Source organism: Cyphomyrmex costatus, unplaced genomic scaffold (genome assembly GCF_001594065.2).
Source record: "Cyphomyrmex costatus isolate MS0001 unplaced genomic scaffold, Ccosl1.0 scaffold606, whole genome shotgun sequence".
In the NCBI taxonomy this organism is placed as follows: Eukaryota; Metazoa; Arthropoda; class Insecta; order Hymenoptera; family Formicidae; genus Cyphomyrmex; species Cyphomyrmex costatus.
In genome coordinates, this window is record NW_017280163.1 from 212,420 (window position 1) to 233,450 (window position 21,031).

At 38.8% G+C, this 21,031-nt stretch overlaps 2 protein-coding genes across 2 annotated transcripts; one reads left to right on the forward strand and one right to left on the reverse strand.

Annotated features, from left to right (window-relative positions):
- Positions 1-4,888: 4,888 nt before the first annotated feature.
- On the reverse strand, positions 4,889-7,333 carry LOC108779634 (Radial spoke binding protein 15). The gene is made up of 9 exons (XM_018547092.1): positions 7,244-7,333; positions 7,085-7,169; positions 6,682-6,794; positions 6,538-6,595; positions 6,310-6,410; positions 6,010-6,208; positions 5,778-5,929; positions 5,401-5,638; positions 4,889-5,040 (listed from the first exon to the last, which is right to left on the reverse strand). Exons 1-9 carry the CDS (start codon positions 7,331-7,333, stop codon positions 4,889-4,891), a joined length of 1,188 nt encoding a protein of 395 aa, XP_018402594.1.
- A 558-nt stretch (positions 7,334-7,891) lies between these two features.
- On the forward strand, positions 7,892-13,161 carry LOC108779639 (myb-like protein A). The gene is made up of 9 exons (XM_018547097.1): positions 7,892-7,964; positions 8,700-10,095; positions 10,226-10,330; positions 10,572-10,789; positions 10,930-11,145; positions 11,401-11,565; positions 11,629-11,927; positions 12,293-12,449; positions 12,682-13,161. Exons 1-9 carry the CDS (start codon positions 7,898-7,900, stop codon positions 12,867-12,869), a joined length of 2,811 nt encoding a protein of 936 aa, XP_018402599.1. The 5' UTR covers positions 7,892-7,897; the 3' UTR covers positions 12,870-13,161.
- Positions 13,162-21,031: the final 7,870 nt, after the last annotated feature.

Below are 21,031 nucleotides of genomic sequence, written 5' to 3' on the forward strand. Positions count from 1 at the left end.
TAATAATTAAATTCAATCTTTCTGCAGTTATTTTATTTTTAATCTTAACGAATATATGTTAATATAATATAATATAATTTTGGGCTACTATAATGTATAATTATTTCCAAATAAAAATCTTAAATATATATATTCGTTCAGTATATAAGTATAAACTATCGGAGAAATGTAGGGAACAACAATTTTTAAATGTCGTCTTGGATTGACTGCGAATACGAATTGACAAATTACACACGTCAATTGTAATATTGATTGGTAACCTTTCTCGGAAATATTTTGTGCTTCGTTAGATAACGAAGGCGATAAAGGCTGTCTCGACTGTCCCGAATTTCCAGAATCGATTATCGTAATCAGGACCATCGCCTGAACTGATTATCACATCACAGAGATGCTTGCAGCGACCATAATCGCTTTTCGGTAATGTCGCTTTGTCCGTCGTCGTCTCATCAGCTTGTCGCAGCGGCGATCGCTTTTCGACGTGCCCGCCGCAAATTTCCGAAGGACTTTGGCCTCGAAAGCACCGTCGAACGTGCATCCGGAAATACAAAGGTTTTACACCAAATCATAATTGTATAAAAAGAGTCAATGACGAGTATCTGTGCGTTGTCAGTTTTAAGACTTTCGTGATAATCTTTTTGCATTTGAGTCAGATCCCGTTTGCTTCTGATTTCGCGTCATGATTCACATCGATCGTGTCGAAGGCAATTTATTAACCGTGCAGTTTCTGACGTATGCGCATTTCCAGACGCAGGAAACCACGACAAGCCGCGAAGGGCCTATCAATCAGGTCAGATCGAGCTCCACGCTGGTGAGACGCGCATACAACTCGAGATCCGATCATGTTTGTCCAGCGAACGTGCGGAATCACGAATCCGACTACGATCGTTTCTACAACAAAGAGAACTCGATCAGCTGCAGTTGCTACCGGACAAGAAACGTCGGCGAGGAGTTGTGGGACGAGTGCAGTGGCGGAGATGCGGTCGATACCGTGCCAAGCAGAGAGCGCGAGGAGTTCGTGTCATCGGACGCCGATCGTAAAAATGAATTTGCAAAATCGGTTGACCGGGACAGGTTCGTCCCTGTCTGCGATGTTTACAGCAAATTAATTATTGGACTTTTGTTCTGTTATTACGTCAGCTATTCGCATTGTGAAAAGATACGACGTTGATAAAATGATTCTGAACAAGTCTCGTAATGGAAAAGATGAGCTTTGAACGTTTTGCTTCTTAGAATCTTGCATAAAGGAGGCAAAGCAACAGGAGCTGTGTGATGATCTACTAGATTTTTAGTTCATTTTTCAGCCATTGATATGATATTGATTTACTGAATGGACTTGTTTAGTCATGATACTTTTGATAAGTTTAGTTATAAAAAGAAAACATAATTAGGATTCTTCTTGGGCTTTTACATGCTTTTTTTTTCAAGGAAGTTATGTAGTTTACGATAAAAGCGTAGCATGAGGTTGCATCTTGCCCTGATAAAATGAACAGCAATACTTACGAAATATTGGCATTTATATTAACGATGTATCAAGACATTGAGATTTATATTTATAGTCAAATCTTAAGATATTAATGTCCGTTTCTGTCAATATAGATTAACTTTAATATCGGTTCAACTTACTTTTCATCTTTTTCTAATTTTTAGAACTAGATGAAGAGTTTTTAGAACAAGATGAAGAGTAAGTTGAACTGAGATTAAAGTTTTAATCTACTATCATTGGTGGAAATGGGCATAAGACTGTCTTAAGATGTTACGAATCAATCACAAAGTATTAACATCTTAAGGACGATCTTAAAATAAGAATCGACTACGAATGCCGCGGCCTGAGATTACGCCTAAACCGCGTAATACACACATAATTATAAACACTTCCTGAAATTATAATTATCACATACAATGCAGTTTTAGTCATCGAGAATTACCAATGACTCACGCGGCGCGGATGACAAGCTAATGAAATTGGCACGAACATGTTAAAAATATCTTTCACTTCCCTTTCGCGAATGCAGATGCGACGTACCGTCGAGATCTACGGACGGTAGCGAAGTTGTTAGATCGATAGAAAGAATCCCGCAATCCTCGCATCCAACGTCTTATTATTATTGTAAGGCGCGCTGCTCATTGAGACCAGGCTCGAACGAGGATCCCAACGTAAATCCTTCGTGCGACTCTGCATCCTGTGAGAAGCACAACAAAGTCGCGTGCGGCGACTTTATGGGGGACAGGAGCAAGGAGTTCGCGTCGACAAGTTGTCACGGAACATCCATCGATCTTGGCGGCAATGCGGAGGAGGATATCGTTACCAGCGACACTCAGGGCCATAGTTCGGATGTCAAAGACATGTGGATGAGGGCGAATACTTTGACCAAATCTCACTCGATCCATCGGAAAATTGTAGATTCAATCTGGCGATGTCAATGCGAGTGTCATCCACGCGAAGATTCTATTCCGAATCTGTCAAGATCGTCGTGCGATCGTTGCCGAGATGAGTGCTATCATCGCTATAATTATCATTGCGATTGCTCCCATCGACATTGCTGGTGTCAGCAACGCGACAACAGCTTGTGCATAAATATTAAAGGGTTAATAAGAGATCTTTTTATAATATATATTAGAGAAACAGAGAGAGAATTCCAAAACGTGGAGTCATGTGGAGGAATGTTAGGAATACGAAATGTACACGGAAAGAACGATTTTGTTGAAGTATTAAAAAATTTAGCTATAAAAATAGATCTGAAAATAATTTTGTTGGATTGTTATAGTATTACGTAGAAATTTCGAACATGATGAGAGCAATACTGCAAAAAGTTTTAATATTCAAGCATTCAATTTGAGCGTCCTATATATAATTATTTTGCTGTCCGACAAAATTATATTTTTAAATTTATATTTGACTAAATTTTTAAATACCTTAACAAAACCGCCCTTTCCATGTAACGTTGCTCATGGCAATGTGAAATAATTTATTTGTGATAAATTTTTAAAGACGAATTGATTTTTAATAGTTTTTAATAGCGTTTTGGATCGTAGCAGGTTTGAATGTGGATTAAATTAATGACGTCACATGCTCTACCAATAGTAGAGCATACAACATTATTAATTCAACTAGATCGATTAAAACTTAATACGGTCGAAAATGCTATAAGATTTAGACCAAACTTCTGATTGGTCACAAAAATTTAAACGACTGTGTATCTACAGAAATATTACATCTTGTTTTCTTATATTATGTATTAATTTTATTAAATATTGATCGTCGTGTATTTCACGCTTATTCCTAAATTTTATAAAATATCGTTTATTTTATAAAATATTATTCTAAAAAGGAAGTCAAATGAATAGAGAAGAAGGGTGGGACGAAAGATATGTGATTGAGGAGATGAAAACGCCCCGCAGCTACAATCTCTGTTTAATTCACTCTCTTCACATCATTCATATTGCAGATGTGAGGCGCGCGGGAGCGGCATCTCTGGCGAGAAAGCTCAGCACAAAAGCTGGCGCGATCAGATGCGAGGCGAGAATAGTCGATTGTACGCGCGGCAGTGCTACTCGAAGGAGTATTCTGGAATAATACCTGCCTCTCGTGAGCGGAACGACGAGGAGGAACGTAAGGAGAAGAAGAACGACGACGACGACGACGACGACGACGACGAAGACGACGATAGCGTGGTTGTTATCAATCACAAGGACTCCATGTGCATCCTCGCTGAAAAATATAAAGCCAGCAGGAAGTGGCGCGGCAGAAGGTGCGAGGATAGAGCGCAATCGGGCGACAGGACAGGGGACAAGGATGAGTGTAACAAATCGTTGACTTCGGAAATCATCGATCAGCCGGGGTCGTCGCTCGAGATCGTAAACGCCGTGGTTTCGCACGAGGGACCAAGGATGAGACACAGTTGCCGAGCTGCACATTGCGAGAACTGCGGAACCGCCGCGATCGCGAGAACGTGTGGTCGTGTATGTGGTCGACGCGAACCGCCAGAGGGTGAATTCGACCGATTGAAGTCGCCTTTGAACGGGACGGCTGCCACCCGCTGTTGCTCAAGTCGAGCGCCTTGTAGACGTGTCTTCTAATTCAATTTCGTTCCACACAAAACACGTTTGTGGACTTTTTTAATGCCAATTTTTGTATTTTCTAGTTATTTTCAGCGTCAATATTTGTACGCGTGAACTATTGGAATAAAAAAACGATTTAAAATTTATTTCAAATTTTGTGCTTTTTCATCTTATACATTTTAATCGCGGTAATAGATACTGCAGTGTATAAATTGTATAGCGATGTGCGTAAAAAATTTAAACGAAATCCTCGCGCTTTTGCACCTTTCTCTATTCCAACTGCATTGAATTTTTTCCACGAGATACTCACTCGCCCACTGTATTAATGCAGCGAAATAATATAACAGGGTATTACAACGCGCGCGCGCTAAACGTTAAGAATAAAAATTGTGTAAATCAAATTTTAGACAAGTCCATGAAACGGTTTAGCTCGTATTACTCGAATTAAATTAGCGTTATATAGGTGGGGGACAATTAACTTTTAACTCGTTTTATTCAACGATTACGATGGTCAGAGAGCCAGTTTCCGCCTGGGAGAATTTTAAGCTCACTACGGAAACGCGACACGTTAACGGAATTATCGAACGTAAGCATGTGCATTAAAAACCATGGTGTCTCCGGCATTCGGCTGCCTCCGGAGACGGCTTTTTGCTTGCTGGGCTCTTTGTGATGGTTGTGCACTCATTGTTTCGTTTCTTCTCTCGCACTGTTCGCCCACAGCTTCCATGTTAATTGGCTCATCCCGTTGGTCTTTGGAAAGGATTCCGCAGCATCCCGACGCTTTTTCCTTCCCTCCTCGGAATGTTCGGCTCCCTCTTTAACGCTGATGTTACACGTATGCGTTTGTTTCTCCGTCACGTTCCGATTTTACTTCGACCTCTCGATCTTCTTGCCAATCTTCCGGCACGCTAATTAAGTCCACCACTTTCTCGAACGATTCATCAGGCTCCTCTTCGTAAGCGAATTCCTCCTCGTCGTATTCTGTTTACATGTTTAAATGAGTAAGATTTTATTTATTTTTTTATTGTGTCGTCATTTTGATGTCAAAATTAATGACGTTGACTTTCCAAAGAATAATTATAATATAAAAATCAACAAAATGACTTTATTTTGATGCTTAAAGTCAATATAATAAACAGTCAAATTTTGTAACAAAAAATCACTTGGACGTCAAAATACGTCACTTTTATTTTTTTTTTATTTGACGTGTTCCTTAATTAAGTTACTACCTGAGATAAATTAGTATCTTTTGAAAATTTATGAAATTCTAGACTCTTTCTCTCTTTTTCTCATTGTGATATCACATTTAAAATGACTATTATTTTGTACAGTCATCGTTACCTTCCTGTGCCATGCGAGCACGTGTTAATCGATCTTTAAGAGCGCGTTGAAGTTCTTCGCCAGCTTTCGCCAAATCCTCTCGATTGCCAAATTCTACGGGGATGTCCGCACGGGTCATGACTTCGTCGAAAACTTTCTGATGCAAATTTTTGAGAATAGCTTCTACCACTGCCGATTTCGTTGACTCTATCGGCGGTTCAGAATTACTTTTTCTCTCGCGATAACGTCTGTAAGCTTTCTACATGACATTTGTGATAATTGATGATTATTATTTCTTCTCAGTTTTCTGCATATATTTGGCAAAAAACGATAATACGATGTATATATAATAATTTTACAATACAAAAATCAACTTTAAAATGATTTGATTTATTTACTTGTATAGTGGAAGCAGCTTCATTTGCTTTCATTGGTGTCAGTTCTGATTCCTCGTACATCGTATCCAACCAAGCTACTGCTGGAACGGTTTCTTTGGGTTCTATCATGTCTATCTCGCTCCCTTTCTTTTCCTCCTGCGGTTGCATCGCCTCTGCAAGAGGCCGTGAATACGATTTGAAATACTATCTTATCATAGTTCACCGAAACTCGGTGCAATCTGAATGATCTTACGCATTTTTATTTTTAAGTTTCTCCTTGTATAGTAGCCGCGGTAAGTAGCCTGTATTAAAACGGCGGCTTTTGACGCTTCTGCTTGCGAAGCTCCTGCCTTTCTCAGGATCTCGAGGGTCCTTGTTGCCGCTCGTTGCCATTGAATCATGCCACGTGACTCGTTTAATAGCATCCTCTCGTAATACCCACGGAAAGCGACCTGATTAATAACACCGAAAATGATTCAAAGAGCTGCGATCAACATTAAAGATCCATAACAGAGAAGGTTTCGTCAGGTCTCGTAAGGTAATTAGCGCATACTTGTATTATCGTGGCATGCTTCTCCGCCAGTTCCAGCGAGACCCCCGTCGCTTGCAAAATACTTTGCAGAGATACTTTGGATTTCTCGTCGCAAGTCGTGTCTGTGGTCGAAAGCGGAAGAATGTCTCTCGCGTATTTTTTGCCCGTTACATGTTACAGAAATACCGCGCGTGCGGCGGGTCTACCCGCCGCAAAATTGTTTTTCTACATAATTCACCGTGTAATTACCGTCGCACACCTGGGTCGCTCGCATGTCTGCCGCGTCCAAGTACGCGCGGAACGCCGTCTGAACCGAAAAAAGTATGGAAAGAATGTCTGAAATATTATTTAACTGCTGGATCTTTATCCGGCACGCGACAGTAAATTCTATACCTGAATCCTGGGCGCGGCGCGGGCGATCTGCTCCAAACTCAAGCCGCTCCGGTGAAGTATACCCACGATGGCTTGACTCCCCAATAAAATATTGTTTACGACTTTCACCGCGACTGGAATTGTACAATAGATACGACTGTAGAACGCGATGCACGATTATAGTGCGATTTACGATTGTCGCGCGCATTTTACCGCACGCGGATGATATACGCGCGGTCATTCACTGCAACCTTTGAATTAACATAATGATTCGTGAGACAAACTGATGTACCAGTACGCGTGCATGTAAACATTATAGTAATTAATTAACTTAACGTTCCAATTAGCGTCTGTTTGCGAATGATATATAATCAAGACATGCGAGTTCACATACGTGAAACTGTTGTTATAAACGACAGAATACCTTTTGCATTTTCCCGTGTGATCAAAAGCGCTTCAACGTAATCAGCAACAAAGCAATAAATGTTCCTCGGTTGCGAGCGTAGAACCTTTACGGATCAGATAATAATTTAATCGTCCTTTGACGTGACGGTAAGTCAAATAACGATTTCATAGAGCCAACCTCGCGTGTGATGTCGGTGCATAGTTCGCGTAATCCTTCCGGGACCTTACATATATGTTTAGCACCATGTTTCTGGAGTAAAACGTTCATTTTCGTGATTATCGTTTCAGCCGAGTTGCTTGAATTTATCGACTCTTGCTCTTATCGCGAGTAATACGATGCGCAAAAGTTGCTAACTTTCGGTGGTAACGAACGCATTGATGAAGCTATATAGAAGATATATAGTGTAGTGAAAAAAAGTAGAACAGACTATACAGTGTTGGTCTCTGGATGAAATAATACCAAGATAAAATCATTAAAAATATGTACGAATAAATTATAATTCCATTAACTCCGATTATCATTTTATCAGCGTTAAATCGCGCTAAAGTTTAAACTGACGAGATTATTCCATGATCTCCCCCCCCCCCCCTTCTCCAAGACATTTCTCGATAACACACGCGGATAAATTATTAGTGTTTATTTTGACATTGTTTTATTAACATTTCTACGAATGTCTTTAACATTGTTATCCTCGATATCTTTGCTTGACACAGTGCCACTTTGCGCCGTTAGCAGAATGATCTCTACATTATCGTGGGGTATTCCGCGTGTTGACTGGATCTGACGTAGAACACGCGGTCAGTTCATCGTCGACTATGAGCGACGAAAGCCATGCCAGTTACGAACGCATGCGTTGTGTTCTCAGTGACTCTGTCGTTTCTTGCCTTACTGCCGTCGCGTGAGTAACTTACATAATGTTTTGATCCACTGTTGTTTTCCGACGCTGTCTTGCCGCTCCACCGAGTTCCGTGCGAAGAATAGCCAGGAAAGTTCGCGACTTTGCGCAACGATGCGATTTAATTGCGAAATTAAGCATCGCATTCTCATCCTACACGATATTATATCGTCGAATAACTGGACAAATCTTTAAGCAATCAATGAAATTAATCTGACATGTATAAAAAAAATGACCTGTCCGTAAAATTCGATTTGTAATAATCAAATATAGTGTGTAATGTACAATGAGAATATTCTCAATATTAACACACATCGCGATGTTCCTGAAAAGTTCTTCTGTATTTAAAATTAAAATGGAAATGTGACAGAAACCAAACATAATTCCTGTTTGCTGGGTGACAATTGAATATTCATGAACTAACGCGCGACTACGAATTCCCTCACAAGTTTACATTGACCGGTTTTTGCAGTATTCAAAGATCGAAGCAATCGTGCTCTATACACAAAATCCTTGAGAATAGTTTATAAAATTTATTTCTGTTTCTGTGTACATATATTTCTTTTTTTATCTGTAATAAGATCAAGTTAATCGATTTTTCCACTAAATGACTGAATAATTTTCTTCTTTGCGATTGACTAAATTTTAACATGAAATTAATATTAATGGTTCTCGTATACGTGATAAAAAAGAATTTTTGAGAACCAGCATTTACGTAGAAATTATTTACTCTTTTAGTGTCTCTACAGGATCGTGCGCAGACTTTGGACTATGGCTTTTCTGATCAATACGAAACAACAGCGAATGGCCCACCAGGTCGTTCCAAGTGGAGCGGCAATACTGATCTTTCCGGACCACCGGGTCATAATAAATGGGGGGGTGGTGGCAAAGGGCCACCAGGTGGTCATGGTCCTCCCGGATTAGGGGGCGGCGGTCCTCCAGGATTGATTAGTAAACGTCCTTCGGGCTGGAACAAAGAGGACACCGAAAATTCATCCGAAGGTGAAAACTATCCACGTCCAAATAACAATGGAAACTATCCACGTCCAAATAACAATAAGAATCATCCACGTCCTAATAACAATGCAAACTATCCACGTCCAAATAACGATGAAAATTATTCACGTCCAAATAAAGGTGAAAACTATCCTCGTCCAAATAATGACGAAAACTATTCACGTCCAAGTAACAATGAAAACTATCCACGTCCAAATAACGATGAAAATTATTCACGTCCAAATAAAGGTGAAAACTATCCGCGTCCAAATAATGACGAAAACTATTCACGTCCAAGTAACAATGATAACAATCCACGTCCAAATAAAGGTGAAAACTACCCACGTCCAAATAATGACGAAAACTATTCACGTCCAAGTAATAATGAAAACTATCCACGTCCAAATAACGATGGAAATTATTCACGTCCAAATAAAGGTGAAAACTATCCGCGTCCAAATAATGATGAAAACTATTCACGTCCAAGTAATAATGAAAACTATCCACGTCCAAATAACGATGAAAATTATTCACGTCCAAATAATGACGAAAACTATTCACGTCCAAGTAACAATGCAAACTATCCACGTCCAAATAACGATGAAAATTATTCACGTCCAAATAAAGGTGAAAATTACCCGCGTCCAAATAATGATGAAAACTATTCACGTCCCAATAGCAATGCAAACCATCCACGTCCAAATAAAGGTGAAAATTATCCACGTCCAAATAACGATGAAAATTATTCACGTCCAAGTAACAATGATAACTATCCACGTCCGAATAACGATGAAAACTATTCACGTCCAAGTAACAATGATAACTATCCACGTCCAAATAATGATGAAAATTATTCACGTCCCACTAACAATGCAAACCATCCACGTCCAAATAAAGGTGAAAACTATCCACGTCCAAATAATGATGAAAACTATTCACGTCCAAGTAACAATGATAACTATCCACGTCCAAATAATGATGAAAATTATTCACGTCCCAATAACAATGCAAACCGTCCACGTCCAAATAACAGTGGTTCTACTCAAAGACCTTATCCTGATCACAATAGAGAGGGCCCCCATGATCCAGACGATCGCATATCCGATCGAAATGAATATCCACAGAATCGACAGTGCAGGTACATCTGACTGCCTCTCAGTTAAAAATATATAATTCTTTATTAATATAATGTATGACGGAGATGAGACTTACTTCATATTCGTATTAATTAAAGAATTAACAAGAATATTTTAATTATTTTGAACCAGAAACGACGAATTTCATTGCCGAAGTAACGAGTGCCTACCGCGAAGAGTTAAGTGCGATAATAAAATTGATTGTCGCGATTCTAGCGACGAAGAATATTGTATGGCGTAAGTTAAATGCTTCTTAATTACGTGTTTTTATATCATCTATGTGTCTTCTTTAAATGCTTCTTCGAAATTCATTACTTACAACATAAATAAATATGATAATAATACTTGACTCAGACATGTAATAAACACACTTGACTTTTTTTCTTTACCGTTACCTTTCTGATAGCCTTCTGAAGGAGGCTATCTCTTTTTATTTTAAAATCTCAGTATAGAATTTTACATATTCGCGGAATTATAGGAACAGAAATAATGATGACAGCTGCGTTCTGCCTGAACAACCACAAGGCGGGAATTACGAATTGGGTGGTTGCGATGAACGTTGCGATAAACGTCCTGGTGATACAGTTCCTAAAAACAGTTTCCTCAATTATACCTGTAAAAGCAATTACATGTTGAGAGGAAACACCATTTCCGTTTGCGTCGACAACGAGTGGTATCAGCCGCCTTCATGCCATAGTAAGTTCACTTCAACGGTATATTTACTTTTAAAAGTACTCTGAGTGACGTTAAGTCTTTCTGCTAGAAACAACATTCTTCTTATTTAATGACGCGTCGTGTAATATAAAATTTATTGTTTCCGTTGATTATCCCCGTAGAAATCTGCTCGTCGTTGAACAGTACCAGCGTAGACATTTCCTGCAGCTACCACGGGAAAACGGTGTCCTGTAGCGAGCGTATACTCCCCGGTACGCAGGCTACACTCGCTTGTAAATCATCTTATAAATTACCTTTAACGAACGATCCAGCTTACAGGGAGATCACGTGTCTCGACGATGGTTTATGGGATCATCGCCTTTTTCGCTGTCTACCAGGTACTTGTCATTTGCATGCTTCCTGATGTGAGGAACGAAAAACGAAAAAGTCTGGACGGATTGAACGTCAACCGCGTGCATGTTACCATCCATTAGTAGACCACATGACGTTTTTCTGCAGTAATTGCCGTCTGAGAGCGTATAAGATTGCAGTTTCGAGACTTTATTCCGGCTAGTGATTTATAATCCGGTCGCCCGTCTACAATTATCGTGCCGTCGTACTGCAAAAATATTAACGACATTCTGGTTAATTAGAATGCGGAACGTCCATCGCGCACGGCAACACGTTAATCGTAAACGGATTCCAAGCTAAAGCAGGGGTATTTCCATGGCACGTGGGTATTTACGCCAAGGAGAGTAGGGGCATATACCAGCAGATATGTGGCGGCACTTTAATTAACAACAATCTCGTCGTATCAGGTAAATTATCGCGCTGGTGAATCATTTTATTCTTAGATTTACTCTCGTCGCGTGCATTTGTAGCTGCTCACTGTTTCTACGATGAGGTATACAACAAACTGTACAACGAATCGAAATATGCCGTGGCAGCCGGCAAACATTATCGTGATTGGAACGCTAGAGAGAAATACGCGCAGAAATCATTGGTGGAGAACATCCAAGCGGGCGGCAGGTACCAGGGAGCGAGAGGTAATTTCGCCAACGACATAGCTTTACTCAAGTTGAAGACGCCTTTCGAGCTGACTACTTTAGTGAGGCCCGCCTGCATAGATTGGGACAATGCGCACGAAAGGGAGCAGCTGCAAGTGGGGCACAGTGGCAAGGTAACGCGGAGGCCAAGTATCAATCGTGAGAATCGTCTTAGCGCAATTTAATTAATTACAAAGGCGCTTTGTAATGTCCGAGCGAAAGTACATTTGGCACTAGTTGTAAACTGCATTAACAACCTAGTTTTGAACTAAACTTCAACTGCGCGTGCATGCTCGGCTATTGCTACACCGTGTCCACGTTAATTGTTGCGAGTGCACGCCGTACTCACGGGGCGGTTTTGCATCTGATCGCGAGTGGGGGATATTTAATTTTTGTGAAATACGGCGGCTTGCTTCGACCATATCGTTCGAGAAGGAAGGTAGAATGAAATGTAAAGAGAAAATAAAAACGGACACGTGAGCTCACTTCGTGATTTCAGGTGGTCGGCTGGGGTAAAGATATCAAAGGCGAATCCACCAAGAGCTTACAGGAAATTGACATGCCGTTCGTGCCGTATGACCAGTGTTTGTCCACGGTTCCTACAGATTTTCGAGGATACCTCACGTCCGACAAATTCTGCGCCGGTCATTTGAACGGTGAGTTTACTTATGTGTAAACGTCTGCTAAATTTATTTGCTTGCTCTCATATGACAAATTTGTAAGATTATCGTGGTAATTGATAATATCAAATACCTAATGATGATAATAAATGAAGTAATCGTAATGATATAGTTGCATATCTCTCTGAGAGATACAAATCAAACAAATTGTGATTCTCTTCAGTGTTTTATAATCGTTCGTAAATGAAAATAATTGCATAATTATCAGGTTCAAGTGTCTGCGACGGAGATAGCGGTGGCGGCTTGTGCTTCCAGAAGGATGGCGTTTGGTATCTTCGCGGCATTGTGAGTGTAAGCCCGGAGAACAAAGGCACCTGCGATTACAACTCGTACGTTGGATTTACTTCCATCAGTCACTTCCGTGATTGGATTCGCGAGGCCTACGTGAGCGCGTAAATGTTTCGTGGGATATGTGACAGAGTTGTGCGAACGCGCGAAATATATCGCCGTATCATCGAGTCTGCCGGACAGTTTTTTGATGTGACGTCAAAACAAGATAACCGCAACAAAGCATTGACAATTATAAATCTTCTTCACAATTTTTTAGCATCGAATGGCAGAAACGTGAAAATGGAAGAATATAGAGATTTAAAGATTTGCGCGATATAAAACTGTTGAAAACGCACTATTATCTCTGAGAGACATTTTATCGAATATGATTTATAAAAAGTTTCAAATGCCTGTACTGTGTACGATACTCTTTTATCATAATAAAACTCTTTAATTATACTATACACTTGTGACGTACGCTTAGGAATCAACAAGGAAATTATTATGCTCGATCGTTTCTGCGTCGCTGCATAATTACTCCCACTTCGGTCTTCCACGGTCATGTAGATAAGTATCTTCGTGCACAAAGTTGACGCAATATGAAATCGACTGCGTTTTCATATGAGTAACAATCCTGTTGCTACAATCGTGACGTTTACTGCGCTATCATGTATATACATTTCCACACGTTGTTGGAACATTTTTTAATGTTAGTACGCGAACGCAGATCGAGCCGTATCGAAATGCAATTGAATGACGAGCGCCGTGACGGACGTTCTGTAGGATAGCTTTATCTGACAGAAATCTAAATTAGTAACGCGTCGTTTTATTTACAGCGGCGTCGCGTCATCCGTAACGCAAAGCACGGTGTCGTCAGGGTTTCTTTTGTTTTTTGTTATTCCGGCGCATCGGTGTCTCCCGCAGGAATTTCCCAGCGGTATCGAGATTATCTTCGATGGGTATCGGTACCCACATGGACTTTGTTTTGCGAGCTTACTGTCTCTCCTCGATAAATTGAGTTCCGGAGTTTGATGACGCATGGGTTGTGTAGCCAGAGCTATTTGAGCTTCATATTTCCCACAAATTCAACGAGATCACATTCCTATGATGATTATGCGTAGCGAACGCACGGTAGATAATTAATATCGCGCCCTTATTGTCGTTGGAAATAATAATTTCTTGCGCATATGTGTATATGTATGTATGTATGTATGTGTGAATGTGTGTATGTGTGTGTGTATGAACGAGTGGTTCAATATTTCAGAATATTCTACGAAGTGCACATATATGTAGTACGAGCGATTGTTCCAGTCAGGAAACGTATGTGTATCTTGCGAGTTTCACGATATGGACGACATACCTCTAACTCATTAGCTATTAATTATTTAATTAGAACTACCGTGTTTTAGAGCGCATAATACGTGCCGTGCGAATTTATGTATTCAGCGGTGTCGGATACATACGCGTATGCATGTGTTTGTGTCTGGGAAACCCACGTTTGCTCCCTGCAAGATTCATACATTAACAGGATGTGTTTGTTTGCTCATTGGTAAACCGTAGTATGATCATTACACTAAGGTTGAAGGTGGGTAACAGAACGCGTACATGCGGATCAGCTCGATAAGACTCGATCAATACGGCAGGGAAATCTAGTTTGAAACAAAGCCATTTTCAAGCTTGCGTAACGAGAGACCCGGTACTTCAAAATTCACACCAGCGCTTTCGAAGTTACAAATTTGCAATAAACATTTCGTCTCTATGTTAGTTTTATTCTAGAGATGAATCAATTTTTTGTATTTCGATCACAGCACATATTTATTAATAAAATTATTTAACTTACATATATGGTATATATATATATATATATGCAATTATAAGTTTGTGAATTTCTCGACGATTCTTCGCGCACACTTTGCAGGAATATCATACGGACGGGTCGCTAAGGGATGGCCGGATGTCGAGATAATTGAAACAGGACGAACTTATTAACCGACTCGTTTCCATTCTTTCCTTCGTCGTCAGCTTCGCGACGCTTTTGTGCATTAACACCGAACGAGTGTTTTAGCGCGGCCCTTATCCCATCCAGGATCCTGCGCAAGTGTATTTTTCTTTGGGCTTTTAATTAGTCCGGTCATTAATTAAACACATTTCTCCTTCGGGCATCCGTTCGTCGACGTCCGCGTCCTCTTCCACTGTTCATGCACCTCTCTGTCCTCATTCCCTTTCCTCTCGCGGCTAGCCGCTCGCTGGCACTCGCTCTTCCTACCGGGAGCTACCTCACAACACTTCAGGAATTTTAATTTCGCCCTAACGTGTAAACACGCCGGCGCCAATTTATTTCACCACGGGGAGCGTTTTAAAAGGGAGGTTCGGGCCCGGCCGACCTCGCTTTCTCCGGCTTGCAGCCTGTTTGCCCTTAACTTTAATTTTCTCTCTCTCTCTTTCTTTCTCTCGTTTTCTCTCTCTCTCTCTCTCTCTCTCTCTCTCTCTCTCTCTCTCTGGCAACTAGATGCGTTTCGCGATTTACGATACTGCAAAATAGCCGCGGGCCTCGATATGAAGGAAATTGAAGGCCGTAGAATACCAGTAAACGACGTACCGGCAAACGACGGTTAAAAAATATTGGTAGATAATATGAGTCTTTTGCCAAACAAAAATATTATTACACATAAAATATGATTTTTCTAATATCTCGTATCTTTATTTGTAAAAAGAAAATAATAATTATATCATTTTATATCATGATTATAGAAATAATCGACTCGATTGTCCGCCAATGGTTGGCTATTCGCTGAAATAGCCATTCTACGGTAGGAGAGCGTACGTTTTCTGCTCATAGCGGATAAACGGAATTGCTTCACGTCGGATGATTAGTGTCGAGCTTAACAGCGTGGAATAATGCCCGGGATTACGATAATTAAAGAGTGTGATTAGTTTTATTGCGACCGAATGGCGGTAATAAAATGAACGGTAAAAGTCTCCGGCGGATAAGGAAAATTAACTTATAAACGCAGTTTTGTATTTTATTCACAGCTTCGTTCCCTTGGCTGCTACGAAATGATATTTCCTGTGAGACGACGTATATTCTAGTTTCCAATAATCGTTATAAATCGTATCATGTCGCCGCTTAATCGCGACGTGATGGGATAACCTGTTTAATGCCCTTATTTAGCGACATTATATGCGGCTAAAACGATGCTCTTCGGGTATTCAGGTCAAAAGGCTGCACTCCTTTTAATTCAGCGATGCTGGCGGAGAAAATGGAACAAATACACTCCGTGATAATTTAACTCGAGTTCCGGGATCTTCCCCCTCACGGCCTTATCCTTTGAAATCCTTTAATGGGAATTCTTTGCGACTACTGTGAGATGACTTAACTCAGTGATAATATTATTGTACTTGGTCTGAAACTTGGTGAGGACTCTTGATACGCGAGAGAAATGAAGGTTGAGCTGTTTCGCGAAAAGGGAAACGGTCAACCCTTTGTGACATTTTCGGCAGAGCGCTTGAAAATTAATCAGCTTGAAGATACTCTGATTAGACCTCGCAGTGTGGTTTCAAACTAGTTTCATTATTTTTAAGAACGTGTTTCGCGGATGAAGAACATATGATTAGCATCAGAATAACATATAATATATTTTGAACACTATTACGAATTTTCAAAACATAAAAAATTTCTTGTTAGACCTTTTCTGCGACGATTACTTGTTCGACATCCATGAAGGATAAATGTTATTAGCGGCAACCTTATTATGATTCTCAATTTTCTCTAATTTATTAATGTATAGAGTGAAATCATACGGTCGTTGAACTCAAATGTGTGGCTTGGTACATCGATCCAACTAGTCGTTCGAGAGAGATAAAGAGAGAAAAACGATTATTAAAAAAAGTATAGTAAAAAAAAAAAGGAATAACGAGGAGAAAAGGAACCGTATCTGGTGGAACCGTTCCGCGCATAAAACGCGAGTAGGAGCACGAACGAAAGGTAAGATAATGGAAAGTTGGAAAGAGCGCCGATCCTTACACCGGGGACAGATGGAGAGATGTGGAACGGCAATACTTCAAATTCATTTGCGCGACAATCTCCGGTTCCTTTCGCTTCGTGGCTCCTGCGCAACCTGCCGTGCCAATAAAATCAAAAGTTCGCCTCGCTGGAAGCGACGTTGATAGCTCGAGAGAAATGGCAAGAGAGGGAGGGCAAGAGCGTGACTTGATAATTATACGCATCATAGAAAAGATGAATACTGTTAGATATCAAAGAGGTAGTAATGGTAACCCAATCCTTTGAGTTAAAAATATTTTGTTATTTTTAACTTCCATGTGTGTCAAAATGTAAAAAAGAACCACTGTGTTAAAAATATTATAAAATTTAATATACTATACTTTTAAGTTGCACTAGTTAAATTTAATTTCATAACATTAATTACATTACATTAAATTTAATATATTTGAAAAGTATATTTTTGTGTTCACATGTATATAAAATTTAATGTAATTCCCATAAAAAATTTTATGTGGATTTACATGAAATTTATTACACATATTCATTATATTTAAGACTATTGTAACTTAGTTTTTAGTTGAACTATTCATTACTTCTTATACTTACCTCATAATCACAAGCTTTTGTATAATAAAAACGAATTATTATTAAAAAATAAAGAACTCAAATGGCTACGAGTATATGCTAAGATGAAACAATAATGAGGATGACCCAATAAAAGTAGAAATGTTTGATTATGTATTAAATTTATTGTTTATATTAAAGGGCAACTTACATCTTAGCATAGACTCGTAGCCTTTTGAGTTCTTTATTTTTTGAAATTTAGGTCTCAATTGTGTGATTTTAAGAATTATTATTACATATTATTTGAATTCATTACGAAATTTCTAATAGAGTGTGTAATTATATTTAAAGTAAACAATGTTTATATCCACAGTAAATAATAAAACTAAAGAGTCAAATTTACAATTTCATGAATTAAACTGTTCAATTTCACTTTTTTAATTAATTGACGGCATATTGAGTAGAAAGTGACTTATAGGAATAATTAAAAATATTCTAAAATTATAAGTATTCAAATTAATTAAAATTAACATTATAAATTTAACAATGTATCCTATTCCATATTAAAATCGTGAATTAGTTCTTATTATTTATTCAATTAATTTTATAATTACATTCAAAAGATACGTATTGATAATTTTTTAAAATATAATGATTTTTATGATAAAATTTGTCTTTATTATACATTACGCTGCCCTAATCGAAATTTCAACATTAATGTATGTACTTAGTGCATAATAAATTACATTTAAGTTTTTAACATGGACATTTTTCAGTTAAATTATTTATTACATCGTTTTAATTAAATTAAAGACATTATATTAAATAGGATAGGAATAGTGGCGACTTGTAGAAATAATTAAAAATAACTAAAAATATAGGCATTAAAGTTAACTAAAATTGATATTATAAATTTAACAGTATAATAAATATGTTTCATTCCATTAGAGTCGTAACACTTATTCAATTAATTTTATTATATTTATATTCAAAAGGAATACATAATATATTTAATCTGTTATAAAATATATCAATTTCTATAATAATTTTTCTTTATTATACATTACGCTGTACTAAATCTGATTGAAATTTCAAGTATGCACTTTTCATTATAGTAATAAATTTTTTAATAATGATTTAAAGATCAAGTGGTTAAGTTAAAAATAAAAATAAGAAAAAGGAGCATATACCACACGCTGGATCGAAGTAGCGAAAATCTGGTGTATTTCATCTTCAGTATAAAACAAGATTCTTTAAAATAATTCCCCTAATGTATTTTAAATAATAATAAGTAATGGAACGCAATATCTAAATATGCTTGTCAATTATTATACAATATATATGTTGTTCATCGGTTATATCAATGTCGATTCTAATATCAATTCGCATACAAAAATGATGTCATCATATTCTGATATTATCTCTCCGTAACGACTAACTTCATGTCCACACACATGGATTTCGCCGAAAAATTTCCTTGAAGACAGAGTTTGGAAACTTCTGTTCTCAAATCATGATTGATTCCATTGCTTAAACAAAATCATTAGCAGAATTGTATGGACACGAAGAAATTAAAATTGTACATTATTAATATTCTTGATCAAACAAATTCTTTAACAGAATTGTAATGACACAAAGAAGTTAAAAAATTCTACATTGTTAACGTTTTAGATCATAATTGTTTGCGATTCACTTTTATTTAAATTGACATCATTTTTGTATGCGAATTGATATTAGAATCGACATTGATATAACCGATGAACAACATATATATTGTATAATAATTGACAAGCATATTTAGATATTGCGTTCCATTACTTATTATTATTTAAAATACATTAGGGGAATAATTTTAAAGAATCTTGTTTTATACTGAAGATGGTCACATTAAGGACCGAAACGTTTATAATTATGTAATTTTTAATATTATTAAATACACTAGATTTTCGCTACTTCGATCCAGCGTGTGGTATATGCTCCTTTTTCTTATTTTTAAATTTTTTAATCTTTAATATACACACTTTCTTGAGTTAAATTATTTAACTTTTCATTATTTTAGTTAAATAACGATATATTAAAATAAATAGAAGTGGCGACCTGTAGAAATGATAAAAAATAACTCAAGTTGAATACAATTTGACATATGAATTGAACAATGAGAGAAGGAATGGAGAACGCACGTTTCGTGGTTCTGTGACAGCGAAATGAGCCATATCGAATACAACGTTTATCGTCTGGGAAGTGTCGATAGCGCGTATAAAATATTCGTGGACCGATCGCGTAATTGAGTTTCCGTCTGCCGTTTCTTCGCGGAGGAAAGACGAAGGGCGACCGGAAGGGAAACTTGAAATCTCGTCGCTTCGGGTAAATTGCCGAGCGAAATTCGCCGAGCGCGACAGACGGGAAATGAACCTCACTGAGTGTTCGCTGTCTTTCGATGGTCGTCCCCGCATTTGCCACCTTTTTGTCCGCCTTTCCGCTTCCGTCGACTTCCGTCGGGGGGTCGCGACGGATAACCCCCGGCTATGGTGGCGGTGAGCGCGCGCGAACGCCTCCCCGATAAGTTATCGCCTAATTATGAAGCCCGTGGGATGCGACGTTTGCACGTAACCCCGGTAACTGTAAAGCGCACGTTACGGCCGTTTTTCACAGCTGAAAAATCTCCGCGGGGTATGGGTCTTAAAATGTATAGCCGAGCGCGCATGTGGCGGCTCTTGATACGCTAAGCAAATTTAACGATGAAGCTCGTTTATACGTGGGGAAAAGCGCCACCGTGAAATGTCCCATCGGATTGACTTGCCCAGGGCGTATATATAGATCGAGGATTAAACAGAGAGGATAGACAGATAGATAAATATAAATAGAGCGATAGGTAAAGCGTTTATCAAAAGTTCTAGAGAGAGACCTCTAGGAACATACAAAAAGTGAATTTAAAAAAATATGACGGAAAGTAGATCGCAAATGGTGAGCAATTTGAGCGGGAAACGTAAATGAAGATGCAATAAAAATAGAATAGAAATACAATGAGTATTGACAAAAATAACAGTAAGATACGGCGATATTTAAGATGAACGTGATAAGTGTATATCATAAAATGCGAGAATGACAATGTGAGAAAAATGGTGATAATAATGTTCGCAGACGAATACTCGGACGGCGCAAGTACTAACGATAAGTTTTAGCATAGACGAAAATAGAATAGACGGGAATGGAGAGACTCTTAAACAAATTCTTACTATTTACGATTCAATTCGTCTTTTTTTTTTCACTACGCAACGAAAGCTATCGTCATGCTCGATATCGATAAACCGGCGACGAAATGGTTCCCAACGATGTAGCCATTTTTATGCATTTCGAACGAAAACGCGAGAGAGGGATGACAAAGTGGATCGATCAAAGCGTATTAGACGCAGCGATTAATCGTCGCCGTTATTTCCCTCTTTTTCGCCACTTCGCGTCGCGGCTCGATCCAACACGGACGCGTTCCGCTCTCAGTCGCGTTAGTCCCTTTATATTTTCATTAACCGTCATTATTCCGCCTACGCTTTACCGCGGTCACCAGCATGCGCGACGTTTTTCCGCACGCAAAGCGGAAGCGGACGGACGCACACCGTGCGTGGGCGGTGGTGGTCGTTACAAAGGCGGATCAAATTACAACCGGTGCGGGGATTAAAGCCGGAGGAAAAAAAAAAAAAAGAGAGGTAGCGTTTGCGTTGCCACG